Source organism: Sitophilus oryzae, unplaced genomic scaffold (genome assembly GCF_002938485.1).
Source record: "Sitophilus oryzae breed Bouriz unplaced genomic scaffold, Soryzae_2.0 scaffold_227_pilon_pilon, whole genome shotgun sequence".
Lineage (NCBI taxonomy): Eukaryota > Metazoa > Arthropoda > Insecta > Coleoptera > Curculionidae > Sitophilus > Sitophilus oryzae.
The window spans coordinates 3,134,351-3,155,438 of record NW_022146782.1 but is presented as its reverse complement, the minus strand read 5'-3'; the positions used below and the strand labels follow the sequence as shown (position 1 = coordinate 3,155,438).

The window sequence follows — 21,088 nt, the reverse complement described above, 5'->3', positions numbered from 1 at the left end:
AGTGTTTATAAGTGTTTACAAAAAATACCTATTTTATTTTGTAGATTTTCTTGCAATTGCGAAATACCCATAGGATTTTTTGGAGAGATACATCCGCCACATAGGTATAGATATTTTTTATGTTATTTATAATATTGAATGGTGTTTTTTGGTATTGTTGTTGAAGCAGGTTAATTAATTTTTATAGGTATTTTTAATGATTTTAAAATATAATTTTAGAGACGCTCCTTTTGCAGTCTCTATGTTTCAGAGCTTGTTAGTCCTGGCTCTATTTCCAGCGCAGCAGCTCAATGTCAGCAGACTCCAAATCTGTTCCTAGGCTCCTCCCAAATTTTGCTCTCGATTCGCAAGTCTCAAATGTAGGTGACTGTATTTTAGAGAAACTCAAAAAAGTTCTAGCATTACACAAAGTTTATTTGTTTTTAACAGTATAATATCTTAGTTTATATTCAATTTAATAGTTATTTGAAATAAATTTTCAAATAATTTGGTTAATATTTAAAGTTTGAACATAAATAAGGAATCCTGGCGAGACGTACAGTAATTTTGAAAACTTGCACTCCTACAGGTAAGTTTATTTTTTTTATTTATTCAAATTACACTAAAAGTATTCAAGATCTATCAGAGATTTTATGCTCCTAATTAGCGTTGTGTGACAAGAAATATTATAAAGTATTCAAGATCTATCAGAGATTTTGTGCTCCTAATTAGCGTTGTGTGACAAGAAATATTATTTGCAAGTCAGTTCGAAAAAATATTTTTTCCTCAAAAAGTTATCGAGATGGTGTTTTCGTGCAAGAGACAAAAATATAGTAACCAGTACTACAAGGTCCATTTTACTAAGAAAGACACAGTTGTCGTTGAAGTTGAAAAATATTTTTACTGAAATTTCTGTAGGGGTGGGGGTAATTTTCAATTTTCACCCTTCCCGTATCTTTTTTTGTGAAAAGATTAGTAAAACATAGGCACTCCAAATATCATTCAAAACGGATCATTCATGTCGGTTCCTAGAATGTCTTTTTTTTTTTAAAGTTTTATACCTTCTTAATGGACAAACAAAGAACTTTTGTATGGAGGTAAATTTTGTCCAGTGAACTTATTTTGGTTCCAAAAATATGTAGTAGTTCTATGACCACGGAATATTGAGACACCCTGTATATTCCGAAATGTTAATATACAGGGTTGTTCACCACATACGACACGGAGTATTGTAGCTAAACGATTATATTTTTACAAATTTCAAGTTTTGGGTTCGATGAAGGACTATTAGAGGTACAATTTAAAAATAATTTACAAGATACAGAGTGTCCCAAATAAGTAAAAAATATCAAAGTTTTATTTTTTTAAATGGAACACCCTGTATATTATTACATTTTTAGTTTCTACGATTAAAATAAAGGTAAATTTGATTAAGGTTTATTACACTTAAACCTTACCGTTTTTGAAATATTTTCAATTTTGTGAAATTGCAGAAAAAATTTTAAGGCTTCATTTCTCCAAGGGTATCAAAGTTTTTAATACTAAATATTTACTGAAGTTTATTTATTGATCAGTTATTGTGTTGCAATAATAAAAATAATACTACCTTATACAGAGTGTCTAAAAATTTATTTTATATAATTTATAGCTTTAAACGGCAATAACTTGTTTAATTTAAATGGAACGCCCTGTATATTTTAGGAGAATCAGATGCACAATTTAATTGTCTATTAAATTGTATTACACCATTTTTACCTATCCCTTGACGTTTTCGTAGAAAATTCATTTTCTTATAATTTAGACCTCATTCATCAATATACCCATGGAATATTGTCATTTTATTATTGACACCCATGGAATATTGACATCATATATTGACATTCTAGTAACATTATCGTTTTGCTAAAAACAATAATGTTGTATGCAAAAAGAAAACTATTTAAATCTTTATAAAAGAGTATACCATTAATTAAATATAGCACCATTATTTCCGCCCATATACTAATTATTTACATACTTAATAAATTATTCTAAATAAGTGTGGATTTGAGTCAGAAATCAATATAATAATAAGTTATCAAAATTAAAGTCTCTGTTGTTATAAATAAGCATTTATTAAAAAATGAAATATCATTTTTAAGGTGTTACTTTTTATCACACTGTCTAATACCCATACAAAATTCAGTTTTTTAGTATTTGGAACAATTATTATTAATCAAAGCAGTCAGTTAATGTAGTTTGAATTGAATACTGGAATCATATTAACTGGTCCCCTTTAACAAATATTTAAACAGTTTTTTTTTTATTTTTTAATGAAATAAACGAATTATATCCACAATATTAGAATCTGTGCTCTTTAAAAATTTGGTACATCTTTAAAAATAATCTAAAATGTCAATATTCCATGGGTATATTGATAAATAAATTCTAAATTTCAAGAAAATGCATTTTCTACGGAAACTTAAGGAGATAGGTAAAAAATGGTATAATATAATTTGATAGACAATTAAATTGTGCATCTGATTCTCGTAAAATATACAGGGTGTTCCATTTAAATTAAACAAGTTATTGCCGTTTGAAGCTAATAATTATTTAAAATAAATTTTTAGACACTCTGTATAAGGTAGTATTATTTTTATTATTGCAACACAATAACTGATCAATAAAGAAACTTCAGTAAATATTTAGTATTAAAAACTTTGGCACCCTTGGAGAAATGAAGCCCTAAAATTTTTACTGCAATTTCACAAAATTGAAAATATTTCTAAAACGGTAAGGTTTAAGTATAATAAACATTAATCAAATTTACCTTTATTTTAATCGTAGAAACTAAAAATGCAATAATATACAGGGTGTTCCATTTAAAAAAATACAACTTTGATATTTTTTACTTATTTGGGACTAATATCTAATAGTCCTTCATCGAACCCAAGACTTACAATTTGTAAAAATCTCATCGTTTAGCTACAATACTCCGTGTCGTATGTGGTGAACAACCTTGTATAGACCTTCGTATTTGATTTTGATTTTAGTTACAAGACTGAGGAAAAAGAAGTCATGCATCCACAAGAGAGAGATGCGCCTGGGGAAACTATACTGGGTGATATGGCCCTTCCAATTCCTATTCAGATATTTCTTTGGCGTCAAGTAAGGTCAGTATTTCATAATAAATATTACACAATAATGAAAATATTTTTTTTTGAACGTTTGAGTTCATAATAATAGAGTTTTTAGATTTTACTATAGTATTCTTAATTTTAGTCCATTTGTAAGACCAAAGTTAGGTAAATTACATGAAGCTTCTTGCATGGTAAGTCTAAATTACATATAATAATAGAGAATATTTTTAAATATCTTAAAATTTCTTTTAGTTTTGTCAACATGCCATCACAGGGCATCATGTAAGTATAGAATTATTTTAGAGAAATTTTATAAAAAACTAGCTAACCCGGCAAAAAATTATTGAATTACTAATATTTTTAAAGTTTTTAAAACTTAATTTTATTTGAAAATTATTTTTTTTATAAATATAATTTAAATTAAATTATAATATTTTTGGACTATTTTAGGAACTAAAAGAAGCATGCAAAATTTTCGAAAAAGTCCTTGTTCAAAATCTATTTTCCGGATTAAAAAAAGACCTAACAGAAGCCGTGAAAACTATTCCAAGATGGCGTCTAATTCAGGCTGCTTTACCCCATGTAATGCATTCAGTTCAGTCTGTACTTTATAATCGGTAAAATATATTTTTTTAAATAAACAGTTTTAATAAAGAAAAACATTGTTTTACAGAATGAAAGATGGAAATCTGCAGAGTTTGGGTGCTGTAGAGACCAAATTATTGTATACTCTGCACTGGATCTTATTGGATGCTGCGGACGAGTGTGCAGATGCAGACTATGAAAAAGGGATTTTTCACTATTCTCAGTTTCACTATCTTTTTTCAGTTCCAACTATTACGGTAAGTGTAAACCAGAGTTATATTTTTTATTTAAAAAAGAATAAGCCTGTAGATATTTCTTATAGCTTAAATATGAGGTTCTATATAATACTTTCTATGTTCTATTTAACACTCTACATATAATCCTATTTTTTGTAGCTCTTTGTATACCTTTTTGCTCCACTGTGCCAAAATTTGAAAGAGTCAGATTTCCAAAATTTCCGCCTGGAAAATGGCTTGAAAATTTGGCAGCCCATGTGGGAATTCAGACATCCGGAAGCGCCATGTTTCATTTATCATTGCAAGCCAAAACCGAAGTTTTTTCATGGAAAATCTGCCAAATGGAAAACACAATGCGGAGACGTATTTATGGGTAATATGCATAGAGTAAAATGTCTTTAGTGGTATTTGTATTATTTCGTCTTTATTTTAACACGAATTTTATACCAAGTATATAAGTCTGGAAATACAATGTGTCAAGATACAAATTACAGTGAAGATATTGTATATTTTAGAAAGAAATTTTAATAATAGTTAACTATAGTAATAATTTACCTGACTAATAATAATATACAGAGATATTGAACCTTTATATCCTATAAATTTTAGGAAAGCATGGTCATGTAGACACTACTATGATAGGTAGAGAAAGCCCCACACTAAGTCAGCAAGTCAGCGCTTCTAGTTCAGACCAGCAACACGCTTTTTCTGGTATTCCTCCCACAACTGTTACTGTCACAGCTACAATAACTACCAAATCTGAAGATGAAGTAACCATTTCTATTTATGATTATTGGAATATCATGAAGAAATAATAATGTGTTTTAGGCTGGTTGGGTTTCATCTCCAAAAGATACAGTTTTCCCGGAAACTATACCTGAGGAAAGTTCTAGCACTGAGGAAGAACACGTTGTTATATTTAGACTACCCTCGTTACATGAATCTGACGGATTTTTAAGAGACCCTTCTGTTTATACGGTAAAGCTTATTTCATTTTTAATGTTTCATGTTTCATATTTCGCGTTTCACGTTTCATGTTTCATGTTTCATGTTTCATGTTTCACGTTTAATGTTTCATGTTTCATGTTTTCTGTTTCGTGTTTCATGTTTCATGTTTCATGTTTCATGTTCCATGTTCATGTTTCATGTTTCATGTTTCATGTTTCATGTTTCATGTTTCACGTTTCACGTTTCACGTTTCACGTTTCACGTTTCACGTTTCACGTTTCATGTTTCATGTTTCATATTTCGCGTTTCACGTTTCACGTTTCACGTTTCATTTTTAATGTTTCATGTTTCATGTTTCATGTTTCATGTTTCATGTTTCATGTTTCATGTTTCATGTTTCATGTTTCATGTTTCATGTTTCATGTTTCATGTTTCATGTTTCACGTTTCACGTTTCATGTTTCATGTTTTACGCTTCATGTTTCATGTTTCATATTTTCTGTTTCATATTTCATATTTCATGTTTCATATTTCATTTTTCAGTGTTTCATTTTTCATATTTTTGCATTTTTTGGCTAATGTACAAGTTATTAATAGGCCGAAACGAGTATAATTCAACTGGCAATGAGAAGAAACGGAAGAACAAACAACATCAACAAAAGCTTAGATCAAACTTCAAGCACTGCAAGTACCGACTCAAAGAGTCCTAGACCTCCCATGCAAAAAATTGGGTAAAAATATACCTGTATTATATTCTCTGTCATTTTAATACTACTTTTTTATGATGACAGATCTTCAACCGATAAAGATTCCGTGGATAGTGGTGAAAAGAAACCGGAACAAAATGAACAAAGTACTAAATTCGGGTCACATCATATCATGGACTTGACAGCAGCAACATTCCTCGATGTGGGAGTTTTAAGGTGTTTGTTCATCACTCACTGGCAAGAGGAAGGAATTTACTGGGCTCTACACTTCCTCTATAACCGGTAAACTTAATTTTTGTCCCTTTTTTTAAATACGATCGATCAAAAAAGATGCTTTTAGATTCCGTGACAAAGAACACTATGCGATAATTCCTCTACGCTATAAATGTTCAAAAAAAATAAAGAATTCGATTTAATCAAAAACTTTAACTCTCTTGTTTTTGTTCTGGAAAAAATACGATTCTGTGTCGAGATTTGATTGTTTTCAGCACGAAGATCGTAAACTAGTTGATTAACAATGGCAATTGAAAGCTAGACCCTCTTCCTTATTTCAAGAACACATAGTTCCATAAATTTTAATGTGTTTTTACTTGGAGTATATAATATTTATAAAAAAATACATTTAATTATTTTTATGATGTATTTGAACAGTCTTCGAGATATCAGTGAAGAAACTGCTGCTCAACACCAACCAAGAAAACGTAGCAACTCTCTACCAATACCAAAAATCGAAGTTTCCTTCTACCAGAACTCCGAGACCAAGAAAACTCCCGAAAACAAGGACTTCATCGAAGTTCCAGATCCGCGAGACGTCACCTTATTGCCAGGTAAACAAAAATGGTAGAAAAGTATTTTTTTAAATCTTATAATGTATAAGAAAGACTGTTACGAGGAACTTCCATTGTTTTTATTTTCTGATAGTAGGATAGCCTTTGGAATTCACTCAACGATAGGGAAAACAAAATGTTGATATTTTGGTGAAAGTTTGAAACACCCTGTGGAGTACGTTAACACAGCAAGGAATTTAAAAATCACTTTATCATCTAGGTGTATTTTTTCTATCTCAATAGCCTAACCGAACCCTGTATAAGTTTTTTTCTTCGTTTTAACATTTAATTTTCACAATACGATATGTCAACATGGCTCAAATAAATTACCATTAAGTATATTGGGCACCCCTACTATATAACAGACAATGAAAGTTCACCATAACCGTTTTCTATAAAAATGAATCACTGTCTGCCACCTTTAAACATCACAGAGTCTCCCACAGAATCTCCCTATACTCACAGAAAGCAATCGGATGATTCCCTTCACAAAAGGGCGGCTAGCGAGAAAGGTAGACGTAGAATGAAGATAGCGGACCTTAAAGCTTTCGTGGAGACGAAGTTGCTGTCCAAATCTGACAAGGCTTTAGAGAAAATAGGGCAGGAAGATCCAAAACCTTTGGATCAAACACAACCGGTGCGTTTGCACAATATTGCCAAAAAAATTCTCGATGTATGTATACCCCACTGTCTCTCTATCTTTTCTGCCCTTGGCTTGACATGCTTTTCGGTCATTCTTAAGAGTTTACAGTTGGTTTGTTTTGGAACCTTTGGTGTTACACAACAAAATAAAACACTAAATCACCACAATACACCAAAACACTTTTACTTTTACACTGGACGCGCGTTTCGCTAACCATGTTAGCATCATCAGCAGATGATTAAGACTAATCTAAAAGTACAATTTGAGCGTTTATATACTCGCTCAGAGGGTACCAAGTGGGCGTGGCAAGATCTGGCCAACCGAGTCAGAGCCCACAGAGCGTACCATATTTCCGCCACTGAAGTAGTAGAAACAAAGAACTTGAAGGAATTGGACCGTTGTGTCTGTTGATACTAGTGCTAATAATAAATTACAACAATTATTAAGTAATCCAAAGGATAAAACACCTCCACTGTAAAATTTCTTGTAAAGATTATAATCAGAAATATGTTGGGCAAACTAGAAGATCAATATTAACTAGATTTAAAGAACATTTAGCTCAGATAAGATATGGTAGACCGGATAAATCTTGCGGTGTTGAACATATTGTTGATAAAGAACATTGTATAGATCATAATAATTTAAATTTAATTAAACAAGCCTCAAATTACAAGCAATTAGATGCATATGAAAGCATTAGAATTATTAAATGTAAAGATAGTATGATCAGAGGCAACGGTCCAATTCCTTCAAGTTCTTTGTTCCTACTACTCTAGTGGCGGAAATCTAAAGGTTACGATCGGTGGGCTCTGACTCGGTTGGTTAGACCTTACCACGCCCACTCGGTACCCACTGAGCGAGTATACAGGGTTGTTCACCACATACTACACGGAGTATTGTAGCTAAACGATGAGATTTTTACAAATTGTAAGTTTTGGGTTCGATGAAGGACTATTTGAGGTACAATTTAAAAATAATTTTACAAGATACAGAGTGTCCCAAATAAGTAAAAAATATCAAAGTTGTATTTTTTTAAATGGAACACCCTGTATATTATTACATTTTTAGTTTCTACGATTAAAATAAAGGTAAATTTGATTGCCATTTATTATACTTAAACCTTACCGTTTTTGAAATATTTTCAATTTTGTGAAATTGCAGTAAAAATTTTAAGGCTTCATTTCTCCAAGGATATCAAAGTTTTTAATACTAAATATTTACTGAAGTTTATTTACTGATCAGTTATTGTGTTGCAATAATAAAAATAATACTACCTTTTACAGAGTGTCTAAAAATTTATTTTAAATAATTATTAGCTTCAAACGGCAATAACTTGTTTAATTTAAATGGAACACCCTCTATATTTTACGAGAATCAGTCATCAAATTATATTATACCATTTTTTACCTATCTCTTTAAGTTTCCATAGAAAATGCATTTTCTTGTAATTTAGAACTTATTTATCAATATACCCATGGACTATTGACATTTTAGATTATTTTTAAAGATGTACCAAATTTTTAAAGAGTACAGATACTAATATTGTCGATATAATTCGTTTATTTCATTAAAAAACTGACTGACTGTTTGCGTTGATTAATAATAATTGCTCCAAATATTAAAAAACTGAATTTTGTATGGGCATTAGACAGTGTGATAAAAAGTAACACCTTAAAAATGATATTTCATTTTTTAATAAATGCTTATTCATAACAACAGAGACTTTAATTTGAGAACTTATTATTATATTGATTTCTGACTCAAATCCACATTTATTTATAATAATTCATTAACGAACACAATTAAGTATGTAATTAATTAGTATATGGGCGGAAATAATGGTGTTATATTTAATTAATGGTATACTCTTTTATAAAGATTTAAATAGTTTTCTTTTCGCATACAAATGGGCTAGTAATATTATCGTTTTGCTAAAAACGATAATATTACTAGTCTGTACATTTTGTATATTTGTTGCTTTAAAAACAATCTAAAATGTTAATATTCCATGGATATATTGATAAATGAGGTCTAAATTAAAAGAAAATGCATTTTCGACGAAAACTTGAAGGGATAGGTAAAAAATGGTATAATACAATTTGATAGACAATTTAATTGTGCATCTGATTCTCCTAAAATATACAGGGCATTCCATTTAAATTAAAGAAGTTATTGCCGTTTGAAGCTAATAATTATTTAAAATAAATTTTTAGACACTCTGTATAAGGTAGTATTATTTTTTATTGCAACACAATAACTGATCAATAAATAAACTTCATTAAATATTTAGTATTAAAAACATTGATACCCTTGGAGAAATGAAGCTTTAAAATTTTTACTGCAATTTCACAAAATTGAAAATATTTCAAAAACGGTAAGGTTTAAGTATAATAAACCTTAATCAAATTTACCTTTATTTTAATCGTAGAAACTAAAAATGTAAAAATATACAGGGTGTTCCATTTAAAAAAATACAACTTTGATATTTTTTATTTATTTGGGACACTCTGTATCTTGTAAAAATATTTTTAAATTGTCGCTCTAATAGTCCTTCAACGAACCCCAAACTTACAACTTGTAAAAATATCATCGTTTAGCCACAATACTCCGTGTCGTATGTGGTGAACAACCCTGTATAAACGCTCAAATTGTACTTTTTACATTAGTCTTAATCATCCGCTGATGATGCTAACATGGTTAGCGAAACGCGCGTCCAGTGTAAAAGTAAAAGTGTTTTGGTGTATTCTGGTAATTTAGTTTTTTATTTTGTTCTTAAGAGTATAACGAGTTATTTTAGTTGAATCCAATAGAAATACAAATAAAAATTACTTTAACATCAATTAATACCTTAAGAATGTCGGATATGCCTTCTGCTTACAGCTTTCAACATCGCCAGGAAGCAAAACAGCTGATTGTAAGAGCTTCAATATATTTTCTTTTCATCTTGTATCACTTTAAGTATTTTTAATGCACCTTTCACATAATATACCTAGTGCATGCTAACTATAAAGTTCATATCAAGTAAACTGTTAGTCACGTGATTAAGCTTGACCGATACAGCCTTTCCCACTTTTAAATAGTTTCTTTTAATCAAAATATTTTAGAAAACAAAAATAAATTAATTATAAATATGTAAACATTTATTATTTACATCAACTCACCTTTTTAACAGCACTTAAGGGACATAAAGGGCCATTACTACCGCTTTCCCGTTCAAAATATTCTAATAAAGTTGCGATGAGTTTTTTACGGCTATTAAGCTACCTTGTACACTTCTCACTAAAAGAAGTTCTAAAAAGAACCATGTTCGACTGCAAGGTCGGTTAGTAATAATTTTTTAACAAGTTCATTTAATAAATTGTACTGAAGCTGTGGTTGGTTCCTTGTGAAACATCGTTGAAATATTAGTATTTTAATAAAACACGCTTTTAGATGTATCAAAAAACTTTTAATAAGAGCAACTTTAACTCTACATATATACAGGGTGTTTCAAAACAAATGCGAAAAACTTCAGGGGGTGATTCCTTGTTCAAAATAAAGGGTAGTTTGCTTTATAAACGTTGGGTTAAAAGTCAACCATTAGTGAGATATCGCGGTACAAAGATGGCGGAAAAATAATGTTTTTATTTTTTATCTTGAAAACGAAAAGAGATAGACTAATGAAATTTTATGGAAGCATTACTGTTATGAAAACACACTTTCTTGTAATTTTTTCAGTTTTTTAAAATGAGTGGAAGGGGTTGAAATAAACTGCCTCTATCATTCTTGTTAACGAAATTTAAAGAAAAATCTTATCAAACACATGCAAAAAAATTAATTTGGATAGTTTAGTTTGTTTAGAAGCTTTTTTATCTCTTGTGTTTTTTGATAAAACTCACCGATTTGAAATTAAAAAATAAAATGTAAAGCATTACATGTCAGGACAAAAAACATTTTTAGATTAAGAATCTAGTGATGATAATCATCTAGATAATAACGTATTGCAGTAGAGTTATGTCAAATAAAATAATATTAGGAACATCCTAAAAAGTAACAGCGGCCGACTAGATTTTTTCCTAAAAAAATTACAGCAGCCCACTAGATTCTTTATCAGAAAATGTTTTTTGTCCTGACATGTAATGCTTTACTTTTTATTTTTTAATTTCAAATCGGTGAGTTTTATCAAAAAAATACAAGAGATAAAAAAGTTTCTAAACAAACTAAACTATCTAAATTATTTTTTGCATGTGTTTTATAAGATTTTTCTTTAAATTTCGTTAACAAGAATGATAGGGGTAGTTTATTTCAACCCCTTCCACTCATTTTTAAAAAAGTGAAAACATTACCAGAAAGTGTGTTTTCATAACAGTAATGCTTCCATAAAATTTCATTAGTCTATCTCTTTTCGTTTTCAAGATAAAAATGAAAACATTATTTTTCCGCCATCTTTGTACCGCGATATCTCCCTAATGGTTGACTTTTGACCCAACGTTTATGAAGCAAACTACCCTTTATTTTGAACAAGGAATCACCCCCTGAAGTTTTTCGCATTTGTTTTGAAATACCCTGTATATTGTAAACTCTCTGAACCCACCCCCATAGCAAATATATATATAGTTACAGTGTAGTTAGACGATTAGTTCTTAAAAAACTCTTGAAAAAGGCCTAACAAGCCGAAACATATATGTAGAGTTAAAGTTACTCTTATTAAAAGTTTTTTGATACGTCTAAAAGCGTGTTTTATTAAAATACTAAAGTTAATTTAAACTAAAAACGTGTAATACAAAACTAAAGTGTCAAAACGAATGACAATGTCAGGAAATAAATAAATAAATATGGCAACTTGACATTTTTTACAACAGAGCTACCACCTGAATCCCCAGCGGGAAATTTAAATTCCAGTTAGTCAGCCCGGCGCCGAATATGTCCATGGTTGGCAACAATGAATTAAAGAATCGCGCCCTCGATTACGTAACTAAAAGTTTAATTGGGTATCGAATATATATTGTTATTTAATAATAATTTAATTCCGTAAAATAAATAAATCATTTATTACTTTTTACACTATAGAAGAAATTCCTAGAAGATATACTGATCTGAATTATATTCTTATATGTATATTGTATTTTTATTTCGCCAGACAAAAATGTCAATTTGATAATACAAAATATTTTTAGTTGTTAAAATTGTTAAAAAATATATTTCTAATAAAATTAGATATAAGTTAAGAAAATTATTTAATAACAAAAATATCAGATAAAACTTGGAAAACCACAACAAATCTGCAAATTTTTAAACGAAATTCAAATGTATCAATTGCTTAGACAAGGAAAGAGAGGGAACAGGTAACACGGCAGCTGAAAGTGAGGCAAGTTGTTACCACGCGAAATTCTCCAATGGCGTAGCATCAGAAATTAGCTTGTACCTAGACGGTACAAAATATTTATTAAAACGTAAACTAATATATCGTTCATTTTTGAGTAATGCATACACAATTTTGTATTTTTTAAGTCTCACCTTTATAATATTAGAATATCTAAGTCGATAATGCCAAATTTATTTAACAGTCACAGTGGACTGATTATCAAGACAATTATTTATTTATTAACGTGTGTATATGTATAATTAAATAAAAATAATGTAATAACATATTTATTAAACGTGTGTATATATATATATATATATATATATATATATATATATATATATATATATATATATATATATATATATATATATGTTACATATATACTGTATGATCGAAAAAAACGGCGCCTTGTTTGGTTGGAAATGACAATTTCACAAATGAATATTAAAAATTACATTATTCATTGAATCCGTAAGCAAGTGTGAAGGGAATTGGTTAGATTCAGGATTATACCGTATAATCGAAAAAAAAACGACGTCCAGTTGGCTTGTAAATTACGATCGATGACATTCCCCATATAATTCTACATATAAAATGACATAAAAACTATACAAAACGACATCGAAAAAAGAAGGCGTCAACGATGGCTATGAAATGAAGATCGCTGTCATTTATATGTAAAATTATATGGGGAATGTCGTCGATCGTCATTTACAAGCCAACTGGACGTCGTTTTTTTTCGACCATACGCTATAATATAATGAATCTAGCCATTACCCTTCACACTTGCGTACGGATTCAATGAATAATGTAATTTTTAATATTTGTTACCTTCAACCATAAGAATATCCTATTTTTAAGAATATCCGAATTTATCCACAAAAAAAATAAAACAATTCTAGAAGCTTTGTGTTATTTTATTTATTTTTAAATTTTTATTAATTACTCTATCACTAGATCTCTAATTTTTTATCACTAGAATTTTTCATTTTTTTATAGTTTACAATTATTTTACATATTTGATAAAAATACTTTATACATTTTTTTACATGTAAAATATATAAAAAAATGTTTATTGCAGAAATTTTATTTCTCTGATTATAATTACCTACGCCACTGGTGAAATCCGGTGTGAGTAGTAATATTTATAGTTTCAAACATTAATTAGAATACAGGATATTGAAAATACTACTTGGAATTATTAAAAATAGTTTGGTTTGGATGTGGTACAAGACATATTAAAAGCATTTTACATATTTTTACTGCTATAATGAAAAAAATGTACATTTTATGACCACATAACAAAAGTTGTGTATCGATTTTAACCTGTGAAATGTAATTCCAGCCACTTTTTTCTCGCTTCGGCCTTTGCAGCCATACGCTGAACATCTCACCATACTAAACAACACAGTTTATAAATTTAAAACAAAACAGTTGTCACAAAAAACATAAAAATTCGCTCGAAATCTTGTCACCAAAGTATGGCCGCCGATCGAATTTTGGCCTCACTAACCGATGACGGGAGAATATGCGTGTTACCCGTCCTTTCTCTTTCCTTGTCTAACATCAATTGAAATTAAATAATGCATGAATAGCATTATAATGCATGGGCAGCATTATATTCCTTATTCATACTTATTCAAATGTTTCTTTTAAAACAGATAGTATTTTTTTTTTTTTTAATTTATGCCAGAAGTTTATTTTATGCCATGTAGATTCTGAAAACCCATCTATGATAACGGTTCTAAAATTCAAGCAAACGATTAACCAGAAGCAGTAGATGCCGGCTGCAACATGCTAATGAATTTATACAGAAATTTTACTGAAAAAAAAACATGTTTTTTTAGGATTACCATCGCAGTTTGGACACCAGCGAAGACATGTCAAAAAAAAATTCAGGTTTATCAAAATCCTACGAACCGATACCTAGTAATTTAGTCAAAGGAAAAAGTATGCCAAGCCTCAGGTTGGTATGCCGCTATGTTTTTTATCAAAATATATTAAAAGATATGACAAGTATATATTATTTAAATGAAAATAATCTTCATGAATTATTAAAACAAGATTAACGATAAATATGTTTTCTTCAATTTTAATATTTTTTCTTGTCATATCTTATTATAATTTATTTCATTTTTATGTACAGGGTGTATTTTTAAGAGATACCAATAAAATCTTCTAGAAATCGTACTCTTTCTATTACAGTTGAGGGTTGGAACCTTTGGTGTTACACAGCAAAATAAAAACACTAAATCACCATATATTTTATATAAGTTTATAATCATCTGCTGATGATGCTAACATGGTTAGCGAAACGCGCGTCCAGTGTAAAAGTAAAAGTGTTTTGGTGTATTGTGGTGATTTAGTGTTTTTATTTTGCTCTTTCTATATCAAAATATTGTAGAGGCCCGCAAATATATGTAGAAACCGCATCTTTGTACAGGGTGTCCCAATAAGAATAGCTCTCGGCTGTATCTCGGAAAGTATTAGCCGTAGGGGCTGCGGAAAAAAATATTTATAACTAAAGAGGCTATGAGAAATTGCTGGAAATTATTTTCAAGTTTGTAGAACGACAGCTAGGGGGCGCAACTGCAACAAAAAATACGAAAATGGAGTTTTTACACCATTTTGCCTAGATAAGGTGTACTATAAGTAATAGATTCATAATCTTCAGTAAATTTTGAATATTTTTTGCTAGAGCAATTTTCCCCTATCTACCAAAATAAAGTGGTGGGGGAAGGTTAGATCTGTTTTTATTTAAATATTAATAACTCTGGACTGGATGATCGTAATCCAACAAGCGGGACTCGTTTAAAAGAGCGTTTCTTACTGTATATTGTACCATATAAACAATAATAATAAGCTTTTGAACGTAGACGTAATATCTTAATTATTAGATATTAATACATCTGGTATCATAGTATTCTGGTATTTCGTAGATTTTAAAATATACTAACTGTTTCTATCATATTTTTTGTTAGAATGGGCATAATCAAGATTACTACTGATACCGTATTGTAAAAATAAGTTAATTAAGGGCTTATTTTTTGGTATTTATTATAATTTTGCTAATATCTTCGGTTTGAAAGAAGATATCAAGATGCGGTTTACGCTGACTTTTTAAGCTTTTACTACTCTTTACTATCAGCTAAAATTACATATACTATTGTATTTAATTTTTTTTTTTAAAAACGCGCTATGTTAACTTGTAAGAGAGCGCCCCCTAGCGTCTACGTTCAAAACCTTATTATTATTATTTTTATGGTATAATATAAGATAAGAAACGCTCTTTTAGAAATAGATGGGGCTGCTCCCCTAACATTTTGCGCTGGATGTATACCATGATAGTAAGACCCATGATTACTTATGGAGCAGTTGCCTGGTACACAAAACTAGAGCAACGGACGGCAAGGCTAAACCTATGCAAAGTCCAGAGACTAGCATGCGTTTGCATCACAGGAGCCATGAAAACCTGTCCAACAGCAGCAATGGAGGTCATTCTAGATCTAACACCACTGCACATTGTCATTGGTAGATATGCCAACGCGACAATGATTAGAATGGTCACTAACGGAATTAGTACTGGGAGAATTGTCAGATCAGGGGCTTGGAACACCCTCATAAAGGAAATACCACTCCTGCAACTCCCAGTGGACGATATGCCAAGAACGTACAACTTTGAGAAACATCTCAATGTAGTATTGAGCAATAAAAAGGATTGGAAGAGCGAAACGCTGCCCAGCAGTTAAAAGACCATACCATAACTTGGTATACTGATGCTTCCAAAACCAATACGGGAACAGGGATCGGAGTGTTTGGACCGAGAGCTAAATACTCCGAACCAATGGGCACTTACCCTAGTATCCTACAGGCAGAAATCTACGCTATCGAAAGATGCGTACAACTTATCTTAGATAGCAACTATCGGAAACAAGAAACAGCCATCTTGTCTGATAGTCAAGCAGCGTTAAAAGCGATCAACTCAGTATCGATCAATTCGAAATTGGTCAAAGAATGCATAGAGAAGCTGAATAAATTAGGCAAAGAAAACAAAGTCCTCCTACTCTGGGTGCCTGCTCACCAAGGGATAGAAGGCAATGAAAAAGCAAATAATCTAGCTAGGAAAGGAGCTAACACTCCACTAACTGGACCAGAACCGTTCTGCTTTCCAAGTGGTAACCAACTCAAGGCGGAACTCAAGAACTTGGAAGATTCCATCCGCAACCTGGAATGGAAATCTTGCAATGGTCTAAGACACTCGAAGAAGTTTCTGAGGGCTTATGATCAAGAAAAATTACAGATCTTCCTGGGTCTGAGTAAGAACAATCTTCGGATTGTCACGGGGTTTTTAACAGGACACTGTCTCCTCAATGAACACCTCAGTAGATTGAAACTAAGAAGAAACGGCGAATGCAGATTTTGTGGGGAAGATGGGAAACACCAGCTAATCACTGAGTGCGCCGAGACGAAAACCATTCGTGCCATGAATTTTGGTACGACTGATATTGGAGATGGAGAACTACCCTCTATAAAACCGTCCCAGATACTGGTTTTTGTCAAAGCCCTGGGACTGTATGATGAGTTATGACTCAAGAAAGGGGGACACAATGGATCTGTAAGGTCGCAGTGATTAACCCCCCTCCCACTTATTCTAAATTCTAAAAAAATTCTAACGCTCTTTTAAACGAGTCCTTGTTTGTTGGATTCTGATCATCCAGTCCGGAGTTATTAACATTTAAATAAAGATAGATCTAACCTTCCCCCACCACTTTATTTTAGCAGATAGGGGAAAATGGTTCTAACAAAGAAAATCCAAAATTTACTGAAGATTATGAAGCTATTATTTATAGTACCCATTATCTAGGCAAAATTCTGTAAAAATTCTATTTTCTTATTTTCCATAGCAGTTGCACCCCCTAACGGCCATTTTACAAACTTGAAAATAATTTCCAGCAATTTCCCATAGCCCCTTTAGTTATAAATATTTTTTTCCGTAGACCCTACGACTAATACTTTCCGAGATACAGCCGAGAGCTATTCTTAGTGGGACACCCGGTACCTCTGTTAATAAAAGAGACACCCTGTACAATACTCGAAAATGGGACACCCTGTACAATAAAGGACAAACCTAATTATAAAAATGCAAGCATTAGTTTAAAATTACACCCTGTGTATATAAAATAATGTAACAGAATAAAACACACTTTGAATTATAGTTTTATTCTGTTATTTTTTTAATGAATGTTTGTTTTATTCTGTTTTCTATTTAAATTTTCTTTGTTGTGTTTTTTGATATTTTTCTTTTCATTTTAATTCTAATTTATTGATATTTCTATACAAATATATTAATGTTCATTGTCTTTGTTCTATATTATACTGGTCTTATATTGTTTTCTTTTTCTGCATTGTTGTTATTTATATTCCTAATAATTATCGTCTGTGTCTGTCCTTTTCATAGCTGTTTAATCGACGAAATAAACTCTGAAGGGTAAGTCTTAGACAGCTGATCTTTTTGTTAAAGTTATGTCATTGACAGTTAACAATCAAGATCGATTTAAGCTTTTAAGAAGATTTAAACAATTTTAAAATTGAATTTGTTACACTTGGTAACAATGCCATACAAAATTGGCATAACTTTAACTCTCTCAGTCTTTTTCCTGTAGTTGATGTAGTTTTAAAAAATCTCCCTTCAAAGCTTAGTTAGCCTCTACAGCATGATAATGGGTTTTTTAATATCAAGTTTAGTATAGTGAAGTTCAGTGTGTCCAAGAATTTAAAAGGATATACAAAGTGGCGACTATTGATTGACATTTTTAACGCCGTATAAGAAATTCATCATGTTAACATTTCTCTGGTTTTGCATCGTTATCTATTCAGTTTTAATTTAAAAATAGATGCAGTTTTTTATTAAATTCGTTAACATCGGCTGGTCCAAAATTGTTCAAATTCCAAAAAAAATTATCCAATATTTGGAGAGTTTAAAATTACACCACCCGGTAGAATATATTCTGTACATTACCAAGTTTCTTCAACACACTGTATAAGATTTTTTTCTTAATTCTAGTAATTAATAAAATAATTTATCTAAATATTAAAATGTATTTTTTTTGTAATAGATTTATTGAAGAAAGTAGGTGGGATGCGAGAAGAACAAGTAAATCAATCCATGCTCAACCCATGGCCAATCCCATCATCACTGTGACAGAACATACACCTACGCCATCACCGGATTACTTGAGAAGACAGGTAAGAAAATATCAATATTCCATTGTCTTACATTGTCTTTACCTTCTGGTTTACAAAATTTTGTGTAGTTATATTACTTTTGGTTTTTAGTTTTATAAATCTACCTTTTTTACTATAAAGTGAAGTGAATATAATGATATATAATGATAGTGATGGTGATATATAGTGATAGTGATATATAATGAACAGTGCTTTCCATAAAATCAATAAAATGAAAAATATACGAAATAATATAGGTGTACTGATTTCTTTCGAAAATCGACAACTGTGAAACTATGATCCCTTCCCCGACACGAACGGTACATTGTCAGACAGGAAATTGTAGAGAGAAACAAGCCCTGTAACATAGGATACAACATTTTAATAAACAGTACTTTCCATAAAATCAATAAAATGAAAAATATACGAAATAATATAGGTGTACTGATTTCTTTCGAAAATCGACAACTGTGAAACTATGATCCCTTCCCCGACACGAACGGTACATTGTCAGACAGGAAATTGTAGAGAGAAACAAGCCCTATAACATAGGATACAACATTTTAATAAACAGTGCTTTCCATAAAATCAATAAAATGAAAAATATACGAAATAATATACATGTACTGAGTTCTTTCGAAAATCGACAAATATGAAACTATGAACCCTTCCCGAACACAAACAGTACATTGTGTGACAGGAAATTGTAGAGAGAAACAAGCCCTATAACATAGGATACAACATTTTAACGAACAGTGCTTTCCATAAAATCAATAAAATGAAAAATATACGAAATAATATACATGTACTGAGTTCTTTCGAAAATCGACAACTATGAAACTATGATCCCCTCCCCGATACAAACGGTACATTGTGAAACAGGAAATTATAGAGAGAAACAAGCCCTATAACATAGAATACAACATTTTAATGAACAGTGCTTTCCATAAAATCAATAAAATGAAAAATATACGAAATAATATACATGTACTGATTTTTTTCGAAAATCGACAACTATGAAACTATAAACCCTTCCCGGACACAAACGGTATATTGTGAGACAGGAAATTGTAGAGAGAAACAAGCCCTATAACATAGGATACAACATTTTAATGAACAGTGCTTTCCATAAAATCAATAAAACGAAAAATATACGAAATAATATACATGTACTACGTATAAACAAACGTAGGTAAAATCAACTCACAAAATTTTATATATTTTAGGGTTCTATTGACAGTCAGATAGATGGGGCAAGTCTCTCAGGTCGTCTGGGCAACTGGCAAGAGCGGAAATCCAGTTTAACAAGATCCCAAACCGACTCAAACATCACCTACACACACGAAGATATTCCTGAAGCTCCCGGAGCTACATGCTACATCACCAAGGAGGGAGATATCGATTTTAACGTAGTTCTAAAGGTACTTACTAGTTCATTTTTAGCGTTGATCGTTATGATATACACAAAGTAAGGTTTGAGTCTATTTGATTTTTGTCTAAGCTTAACTTAATATAAATCCTGCCTACTGCGCCACATTTAATACCTTTTATAACAAGTAAGAAGAATTCTACCATCTATTTTCTATAGGGTGTATATCGTACATCACTCAGAGAAAGTACTTCATGTACTCTTCGTGTCCTGGAAGTGATATTAAACCTACTAGAGTTATTAATTGACATGGGGATCTTGAAACAAACACACAAAGAAGAACACCAACCTAACTATTCTGGCGAAGACCAGGAAACACCTAAAAAAACTGAGAAAGAGAAGGTATCAGCTAGTAACACACATACTTCATTTCCTGGAGATACAATGAGCAATGAGAAATACATACCTCCTCATACATATGTTATGAGCACTATTGTAAGGTAAAATTGGTTTTCCTAGTACATCTATCAATTAATTACTTATATATCTTTGTTTTATACAGAGTTTTGAAACATCTGGGTTGTCCACATGGATGTGCTGATGGTCAACGAGGTCCAGCAGCAGAATTTCTCAGAACCCAATGTCAAAATATCCTGTCGAGACTACACAAGTCCAACCAAAAACTATTCAAGAAGTTCCTTAGAGATTTTGTGAAGTTTCAGCCACTGACAGAGATATTGGAAGTATTACATGCTTACTTAGGCTACTGCATAGATCCCACATCTTTGCTATCACCACTAAGTAAGAATTAGTAGGTTTCCTAGCACTAAAATTAGAATTGATACAAGTTTAGCATTAGGTGGTACGGCTGGTGTGAGGGGAATCGAGAGTCATGTGGTGAGCCATTGTTTCAAACCTTTGGTAACTAGATTTGTGGAGGCTTCTAAAGAAATACGGTCTCATGATAATATGGTAAGTAGATTCCATAGAAGCACAAATATATTTTTTAAATTGTTTGTTGGGTTTTTGTAGTCTTTCTGGTATTTTAGCATTTATTTGTGTCTCAGATGTCAAAAAATAAACAATATAATTTAATCACTTTTA

At 31.0% G+C, this 21,088-nt stretch overlaps 1 protein-coding gene across 5 annotated transcripts in view; it reads left to right on the top strand.

Moving 5' to 3' along the window:
- Positions 1–358: 358 nt before the first annotated feature.
- LOC115884265 (protein unc-80 homolog) overlaps positions 359–21,088 on the top strand; it is a 70,018-nt gene continuing 49,288 nt past the window's right edge. For 2 of the 5 annotated variants that reach the window (XM_030902782.1, XM_030902781.1), the window contains exons 1-20: positions 359–568; positions 3,012–3,131; positions 3,241–3,289; positions 3,351–3,380; positions 3,549–3,715; positions 3,772–3,940; positions 4,079–4,292; positions 4,529–4,689; positions 4,748–4,897; positions 5,464–5,597; positions 5,658–5,855; positions 6,225–6,400; positions 6,835–7,037; positions 14,238–14,356; positions 17,849–17,878; positions 18,507–18,636; positions 19,842–20,036; positions 20,204–20,484; positions 20,547–20,785; positions 20,838–20,956. In XM_030902782.1, coding sequence (XP_030758642.1) covers positions 3,037–3,131; positions 3,241–3,289; positions 3,351–3,380; positions 3,549–3,715; positions 3,772–3,940; positions 4,079–4,292; positions 4,529–4,689; positions 4,748–4,897; positions 5,464–5,597; positions 5,658–5,855; positions 6,225–6,400; positions 6,835–7,037; positions 14,238–14,356; positions 17,849–17,878; positions 18,507–18,636; positions 19,842–20,036; positions 20,204–20,484; positions 20,547–20,785; positions 20,838–20,956 — 2,859 coding nt within the window. In that variant the 5' untranslated portion in view covers positions 359–568; positions 3,012–3,036. Of the gene's footprint in view, positions 569–3,011; positions 3,132–3,240; positions 3,290–3,350; positions 3,381–3,548; positions 3,716–3,771; positions 3,941–4,078; positions 4,293–4,528; positions 4,690–4,747; positions 4,898–5,463; positions 5,598–5,657; positions 5,856–6,224; positions 6,401–6,834; positions 7,074–14,237; positions 14,357–17,848; positions 17,879–18,506; positions 18,637–19,841; positions 20,037–20,203; positions 20,485–20,546; positions 20,786–20,837; positions 20,957–21,088 lie in introns of all 5 variants that reach the window. The other 3 variants (XM_030902779.1, XM_030902777.1, XM_030902780.1) reach the window with 3 other exon arrangements.